Here is an 8995-nt window from a genome sequence, read left to right on the forward strand (position 1 = left end):
CTCACCACCCTTGTAAATGCCATCCACCCACTGACCACAGTGTCTTATCACAAGTCGAACAATTGGAACCCCATTGAAATTTTGAAAACAACAATAATTTGCCAATCATTTAACACATTACATGACATGTCGTGTTCTAAAATTTGTCAGTCATGTTATAACACACCATGCTATAACGCAGAATGTGGTAACACACCATGCATATAACGTAAAATGTGGTAACACGCCATGCATATAACGTAAAATGTGGTAACACAAATGTGGTAACACGCCATGCATGTAATGTAAAATGTGGTAACACACCATGCATATAACGTAAAAAGTGGTAACACGCCATGCATATAACGCCAACGCTGACACACCAATGACTATAATTACTGTGTCTTTACACGAACTGGCATAAAATACCTATGGCATGTGACACGCTAATCAGTGTAATTATTGACTCGTTACACGAACTGTCCTAAAATAACCAATGTCGTGACACGCTAAAATAACCTAACACATGTTATAGATGCATGGCGTGTAACAACTCTGGGCAATGTTTCTAATCCATGTTCTAATTTACACCAAATGTTTCAAAAATTTAAGTGTTGCATCAATAAACCCAATAACATACCTTGATGTCATCTCTGCTATAAGGTCTGTTAATCTACGACAATATGGTCACATGCCGAGAGATAGACCACAGCCCGATGACGATGGTGCTCAACAGAGAGTTGACAGAGCTCATACAGTTCAGAGAGCTGATGACGATGGTGCTCAATAGAGAGTTGGCAGAGTTGAGACAGTTCAGAGAATTGAGAGAAAAAGATGACTGAGCTCAAACAGTTGAGCATTTATTTTTTTTCTATTTTCTTTCTGGCGAGAGGGAGATATCGGGACCCTAATTTGAAAAGATGTTTTTAAAGGTATTTTGGTCTACTCATGCTTTGTTTTTTTGCTAGAAATAGATAACTTTATACGAGTGGTTATTTTTGAAATCACTTTATCACGATGTCTATTTTTCACAATTTTTTCCTTTTTTTTTTTGAAATATGAGTAATAAAAAATTGCAGTCCACCGCGATGAGGTGGTAGGTACATTTCTCTCTAGTAGTAAGTAATTAAGAGCACCAAAAGTTGACCGTGTATAACTTTTTATTTAAGGAATGGACATCCTGTTTCCTCTAAAACGTTTACGAATAATGAAAAAACTGATAGCTGCCCCTCCCTCCACTCTTCCTTGTTCTGCTGTAATTGACTGCCACAGAAACTTGTTTTCACTATGGCTTACAACAGGAAGAAAGCTAGGCCGATCAGGATTACTTCACTCTTTCACAATCAGTTCAAAGCCCTGTTGCGTAGAAGCAAAGCAACGGCGATCAGCTAATTACCACCCTAGCATTTGGGACCCAAAAGTCATTGAATCCTTGACCACTCCATATTCGGCAAGTAAACTTTTTCATCATGGATTTGCTTTGCTTTAGAGCCTTTTTTTCTTTGATCTGAATTTTGTACTAGCATGTGTTGCAGTATGAGTTTCATGGTACTAAATTAAAGGAGTTGAAGAAAGAGGTTACAAGTTTGCTGGCATTTGCCCCAGACCCTTGGGCTACATGGAAGCTAATCGACCTAATGCAGCGTTTAGGTGTGGCCTACCATTTTGGCAAAGAGATTGATGAGGCTCTAAACAATGTCCTTAAAGAAACTGTAATCGGAGATCTTTATACAACTTCACTGCTGTTCCGGATTCTACGTGAACATGCTTTTCCAATAAGCACAGGTGATAGCAGAGTTGTAACCGTTAAATATAATTGTATAAAGCCAGATATGGCCTAATTTTATTCCCGAATTTAATCGACCCATTCACTTTCTGATGATCGCGGTGGAAAACAGACGTGTTCAACAAATTCAGAGGTAGAGATGGGAAATTCGTGGACAGTTTACGAGGAGACATGGCAGGGCTTTTGAGTTTGTATGAAGCTTCACACCTTGGAATGCATGGAGAAGATGTTATGGAAGAGGCCCAGAAATTCAGTGCAGAGCATCTCAAGTCCTCATTGGGGAAGATAGGTAGTAATTTAGCTTTCCAAGTGCAACAGTCCCTACAAGTTCCTTTACATTGGAAGATGCTCCGGATTGAGGCAAGGACTTTCATAGATGTCTACCAAAAGGATGACTCGAAGAACTCAATTTTGATTGAGCTAGCCAAGCTAGATTTCAATCTTGTGCAAGCAGTTCACCAGCAAGAACTCAAAGAGTTGGCGACGTAAGAATAATTGCATTAGTAAACTATTTTAATCAATATAGTACTAATCCAAAGGCATCTTTTGTTTCAACAGGTGGTGGAGAGACTTAGGGTTTAAAGAGAAGATGAGTTTTTCACGGGATCGATTGATGGAAAATTATATCTGGGCAATGGGAATCATCTTCGAGCCTCAATTCTCCAAATGCAGGATTTACCTCACCAGATTCGTATGCATTTTAACCGCGATTGATGACATGTATGATGTATATGGAATGCTGGATGAACTTGAACTCTTTACCAGAGCAGTAAATCAGTACGACAAAGATTCTTCTACTTCTTTTCCTCTTGGGGATTAAAATAGGAAATGATCTAACAAATTCCTCCATTTCTTTTTCTTTTATTGATTTTGGCAATTCAGATGGGATATTGGGGCCATGAAGGACCTTCCTGAATATATGAAGCCATGCTACTTAGCCTTGTTCAACTTTGTTAACGAATTGGGACATGATATCCTAATAGATCATGGATTGGATATCACCCACTACATTAGGCAAGAGGTATGGAAGCTAGTGCCTATAAGAAAAAATTCTCATAAAAATGGCAAATTTTGTAGCAATGCCGCAGTTAATTTATCTGAAATTCTATGTTTACTGCAGTGGAAAAAACTTTGTGCATCATATTTAACTGAAGCGAGATGGTTTTACAACGGGCACACACCAGTCCTGGAGGAGTATTTAGAAAACGCATGGATCTCAGTGGGTGGCCCTGCAGCCATAGTTCATGCTTATATTTTACAAGCAGGCTCAATGACAGAAAAATCTCTTGATTATTGCTTCAAGCATGGGGTTGAGCTAATATATTGGTCGTCCCTAATCACCCGACTTGCCGATGATTTGGGTACTTCCAAGGTATGTACTACTCAAATGTGTAATTAATAAATATATATAGTACAGTGCATCAAATTAACCCTTTTTTGCTTTTTCTGCTAAGGCCGAGAGTGCTAGAGGAGACGTGGCAAAATCAACAGAGTGCTACATGATTGAAACAGGAGCGTCCAAAGAAGAAGCAAGAGATCACATTAAGGAATTGATGGCTCATTCATGGAAAAAGTTAAATGAGGAAAGCTACAAAAATTTACTACCAAGATCCATGATAAACATGTGCTTAAACATGGCACGCACTGCTCAGTGCATCTTCCAGCACGGAGATGGAATTGGAACATCAACCGGAGTGACAAAGGATCTTTTGATGTCACTCATTGCCGAACCTATCACAGCTGAATAGGTCCCTCGTCTTTTGAACAGAGACGAATAAAATTTGTTTCTTGAGGTTCTATTATTCTTAAGTTAATATTGTTCATTCTTCTTGTTCTTTTATCTTTTCCTCTTTCTTCAAGTTCAAAAGCACTCTAAACCTCTAATAAAATTAAATTGTTATCATGTTCATGGGTTGTTATGTATGACATGTTGTATCCCATCTTGTTTTCATTTCTTTTCCATTTTACTATCTACACCCTTTTTTCTCTCACAAGATATCCAGACACAAAATCCAAAAACCACTACAACAATTTAAAGAGATGGGTCCTCTACAAAGCATATCCATCACCGTCCACAAAATCCAAGACTAAACAAATATCATCATCTTTACAAGTTTGTAAATCCCAAACCAATAATCATTGTACCCACATTCATACCCATTTCCAAAATAATTGAGTGTCTGAAAACTTGCATTTACATAAAATTGATCAAGAGTTTTTAGTAGTAGTTTTTGAAATAAACAAGACCAAGCTTTAGAGGGAAAGGCTTGGTTAAGGGATGAACGAGAAGTGACCAAAAAAAACATGAATGGAGGGTAGGTGCACGATTAAAATTTTAAGTTCCAATCCCTAGTTTTGGAATTTTTTTTTCTTTTTTTACCTATTATCTTATAATTTTTTTTCAATTAACACTACATTGATATATATATTTTTAATTAACATTTTGTAAACAATTTCTTTTCTCAGAAAAGATTAAGCTGTTAACAGTGAAATTATCAAAATACTTTTAAATATATATAAACAAATAAACTAACTTTTAATTAATAGTATTTTGCTAATTTTACTAAACAAAATTAACTGTTTAATCTTATTTCAATTCATCATTTAAATTGAATTATATTAAAATATAAAAAACAGCTTTATATTATTTTTTTTATATTTTAAGTATAGTTTATAAAAAATAATTTTATTAATAAAAATAATATATCATTTAAAAATTATGTTCAAAATTCAAATCAAGCTTGACGAGCAATTCGGCAATCTTTGTAAATATTTGCCGATACAAACGTGAATTTGCAGAGATTCTAATCAAGTTGTTGGTAGAAATGTTCCACCGACTTATCCATTTATTAAAAGATGGTCATGTTTGATTTGATACTTGACAGCTGCATGTTTTGGCATTTTCCCATAATCGAAAAAATTATGTTGATAATGGTCTAACTTTTGTCGACAAAAAATTTGGTCCAAAATGATGAAAATTTCTATCAATAATGATCCAACCATTACCAATGAGAAAATTTTCTTTGATAATGATGAATTTTTTATCAAAAGTTAATTAAATTTTACTCTTATTTTAAATTATTTATGTTATTAAATTCATCAAAAATTCGATGAAACAAAATTAGAAATTTGTTGAAAATACTTTTGAATTTCGTCATAAAAAATTAAATATTCATTGAAAAAAGTTAGAAATTTGTTGGAAGTTCAACAAAAAAAAGTAAAAAATTCATTGAAAATGCTTTGAATTCCATCTAAAAAGATCACCTATCTGTCAAAAAATGGAATTTTTTCAAAAATTTTGTATTTTAGCAACAAAATTCTGTTGATAATATCTTATAATTCTAACTTGATAGACTAATTTTGTAACAATCTATGAACAATAATGTTAAATTCTAACGATATGTCTTTTTTTTTTTTTGTAGGACTTTACCCCAAAGGGAGCCCTTCTAGAAATTCTCAAAGGCTAGGGTCGAACCCAGGCCTATGAGGGGGTTTGAAAATAGTTTTCAATCAGCAACAGACGCGCCTCGGTTAGAACCTCACTAGCTACATCATTGCCCCAAGCGCAAATTCTAACGATATGTCTAATAAATCACAATTAAGAAAATTATTATGCCTTAAACAAAAAAAATATTGAAATTGAAATCGATCCAATTAATGAAAAATTACAAGCACACAATTTATGAAATATTTAGAACCTTGAGTCAAAGAATCTAAATCTTAATATAACATCCAAATAAAACACGAAAATCTCCAAATATTGCAACTGCATGAAAACAAAGAAAAGGAACTCAAGGTCCAAAGCATACCCTACCAAGTCATCAAGTTTGTTATGCGTCGTTGTCATCCTTTAAACTGTAACCTCGTCCACATCAACTCCGGTAAAGGAACTTCTTGATTGTTGTGGTGGAAGAACCACGTTATCTCCAATCATTTGCATGATTCTTTCCATGAAATTATTCATATTCTCATTTTCTCATTTGATTGCTCTCAAATCTCAAGCACGTTATGTTTTAGATGTTAGAATTTTTTATTATGTGAACTATTATTAATTGGTAATTTTGATTTAATAAAATAAACTGATAATTTAGTCCTGTTATAAAATAGCATGGGAGTCCAATGAATATCAAAGTGATCTGTTGATGATGGGTTTTGCACATTTTATTGGGTCAGTGTTATTTAGCGATTGTGTAGGCATTGGCTCAAGAAGCCTCTAATGGGAGGCTTCTACTAAGGTTTATTATTTATATATTCGGCTAGATCCCCTGTTCACTTTTAACGAACAATCTCCACCTATTGTGAACCATCAAAAAAAAAAAGAACGAAGATAAGGATCTAGCCTCTATTAGTACTTCTTTGGTACTTCCAAACAAAGAATGGCTACCCTAACGAATCAAACAAGTATGCAATTATAATTATATGACTCTTAGTATTCTAATCTTCAACCATGGATCCAGGAATTAAAACTTACATTTTGTATCAGAATCTTTTGTGTGAAATTAATGCCCAAACAAATTAGGGCTTTTGTTTCTCACAATGAATACATCATTTTGGTATAAACCTATTCTCTTAACTCTTACCATAGAGATAAAGATTGGATAATGATGTTTAGGATTTGAACATAGAACTCAAAAAATCTAGTTTATGACGATTGGTCTTGGTTTTGTAGTTTTTTGGAGTGTTTTGATGCATGAGTTTTGTAAAATTGAGTTTTGATCATTTTGATTGCATTAAAATGAGCTTAAAAATCATAAAATTGAGAAAAATTAGAAACAAACCCGAACAGGTCAAATCTTACTTTAGTCGGGTCACATTAACCCGTCAGAAGGTAAGAGAAAACTTAGTTCAATCCTTAGACAAAGCCCACGCATATAGGGTAGCGCGTGTGACGCATGTGGGGCTAGGAAAGTTATGGTTTTAGCCTCGTTTTTTGGTAACCTTAGAGAATTTTAATTTTGATTTATTGGGTATTTTTTAGAATTTTATATAGCTTTAAAATAATTATTATTTAATATTTATGCATTTTTATGCATGTTTATATATTTTCTCTCATTTATATGCATGCATTCTACGAATTTATTTTATTATACAATATTTTGGAATGTTGAGAGGTTGTTGGTAGTATGTACTCTCCTTGGATTAGTCTCTAAACTTATGCATCTTGGGTTGTAATTATATGCATAATTTTAAAGAATTATTTAAGTTCGAGACACTAAGTTTTAATGCAACATATACTATTTGGAACCAAATTTGATACACCTAGCCTTAGTATCTCAACTAGAATGGTCTATTGCCTACATTTGATTGAGTATGCAAATTAAGGATTTTGGGCAAATTTTAAATTTTCGATTTGAGGAAAAAAAAATTTTTGATTAATGTAAATGCTTGGTTGACAAAGTGGCTTTATACAATCGCTTGCCCAAAAGGGTTATTGTGTGGAGCAATTTAGAGTGGGACATAAAGCATCATGTTTGAGGGTATACCGGTCTAAAAGGTATACTTGCCTAAAGGGGATAGGCTTTTCAAAAACTAGGATATTCTCATATAAGCCTTATATGGAGGGTGCCTATCAGCATGTCATATTCTCTACCCAAAGAGGAGTCTGTGATGATGCACTTGAACTCTTTGGTTATTTTTTAACGCATCATGGACGATTGGTAATTATTCTCCCATTAACTAATAGTTGCATTTCTGGTCTTGAACAGTGACCTTTACTATGAACAACAATCAACCTATTGTTGAGATTCTTAATAGGTCCAACTATAAGAAATGGAATAAAAATTTGTATATTGCCTTGGTCATGAGTGAAATAGACATAGCATTACATGTTGATATGTCTACTGCCCTTACTAATGAAAGCACCATTGAACAGAAAAAGTTCTTTGCTAAGTGGGATAGAGTGAATTTCATGTGTTTGCATGCCATTAAAAGAACTGTCTCTAAGCATTTGTTGAGTGGGTTGCAACAGACTGAAATTGCTAACAAACTTTATGAAGCTATGGGTGAAAGATACAAAAAATCTAGTAAGTTTAAGGTAAGGAATCTTATAAGTGAGCTTACGAGTATGAAGTATGATAGTGTTGGACGGGTTAGGGATTTTGTCATGAAAATGGTCCACATTCAAACCAAATTGGCTTCCCATGAGATCATTCTTCTTAACAAATTCATTTTCCATCATGCCTTTAATTCCTTATCCATTGAGTTTACCCAAATTAAAACTACCTATAACGTTATAAATGTGGTTTAGAGTATCAATGACCTTATCTTTAATTGTGTCTTTGAGGAAAAAAATCTCAAGAAAGAAAAGAGTGAAAGTGCTTTGCTTACCACCAATTCCAAACCTTACTACTTGAAGAATTTTAAGAAACCTAGGCAGTTTGTGTTGAATGCACCTAAGTAGGTTCAGACAATAAAGTGCAGGGTAATGGTCAGATTAAAAGGGTAAAAGGTCCTAAATCTATCATAAAGAAAGATGTTAGGTGCTTTTCTTGCAAAAAGAAAGGTCACATGAAAAATAAATGCCCCAAATTTAAGTCTTGGTTAGAGAAAAAAGAATAAACAAAAAGGTAAGTCATTAGCTTTAGTTTGTTTTGAATCCTATTTTATTAGTGCACCACCAAATTCGTGGTGGCTTGATAATGGTGCAACTGTTCATGTTGTTATTACTTTATAGGGGTTTAAAAGCAAATGGAAGCCAAGTGAGAAAGAAACCAAGCCTAGAGTTGGAAACAATGCCAAAGTATATGTCAATCATGTAAGAACCATTAGCTTAAATTTAGAGTATGGTTTTGAACTTGTTTTGGAAAATATTTATCATGTACCGACATTTAGAAGAAATTTGATTTCAGTTTCTATTATAGATAAACTTGTTATTATTTTGCCATTGGTAATGGAAAAGTTGACTTGTTTTTAAATTTTAAAGTCATTGGAGAATTTAAGCTAGTTGATAATCTGTATAGGTTATGCTTGGTCCCTAATAATGAATATAGTTGCATGAATGTTGAAACCATTGTGTCCAAAAGATATTTTATTAAAGAAAACTGTTCTTTGATGTTGCATAAAAGACTGGGTCACATTTCTAATGAAAGAGTTAAACGATTAATAAAAGATGACATTTTAGCTTATCTTGATTTTGAAGTTAAACACATGTGTAGATTGCATAAGGGGTAAAATGACTAAAGACTAAGAAAAATGGGGTCACTCGTGGTAAAGACCATTTTGGAAATTGTG

At 33.7% G+C, this 8995-nt stretch overlaps 1 protein-coding gene across 1 annotated transcript; it reads left to right on the top strand.

The window, feature by feature from the left end:
* On the top strand, positions 1182-3668 carry LOC18608546 (probable terpene synthase 9). The gene is made up of 7 exons (XM_018115758.1): positions 1182-1429; positions 1515-1764; positions 1878-2250; positions 2324-2542; positions 2648-2786; positions 2886-3137; positions 3220-3668. The coding sequence occupies exons 1-7, from the start codon at positions 1187-1189 to the stop codon at positions 3511-3513; spliced, it is 1770 nt and encodes a 589-aa protein (XP_017971247.1). The 5' UTR covers positions 1182-1186; the 3' UTR covers positions 3514-3668.

The sequence above is a fragment of the Theobroma cacao genome, chromosome 2 (assembly GCF_000208745.1).
Source record: "Theobroma cacao cultivar B97-61/B2 chromosome 2, Criollo_cocoa_genome_V2, whole genome shotgun sequence".
NCBI classification, from domain to species: Eukaryota; Viridiplantae; Streptophyta; class Magnoliopsida; order Malvales; family Malvaceae; genus Theobroma; species Theobroma cacao.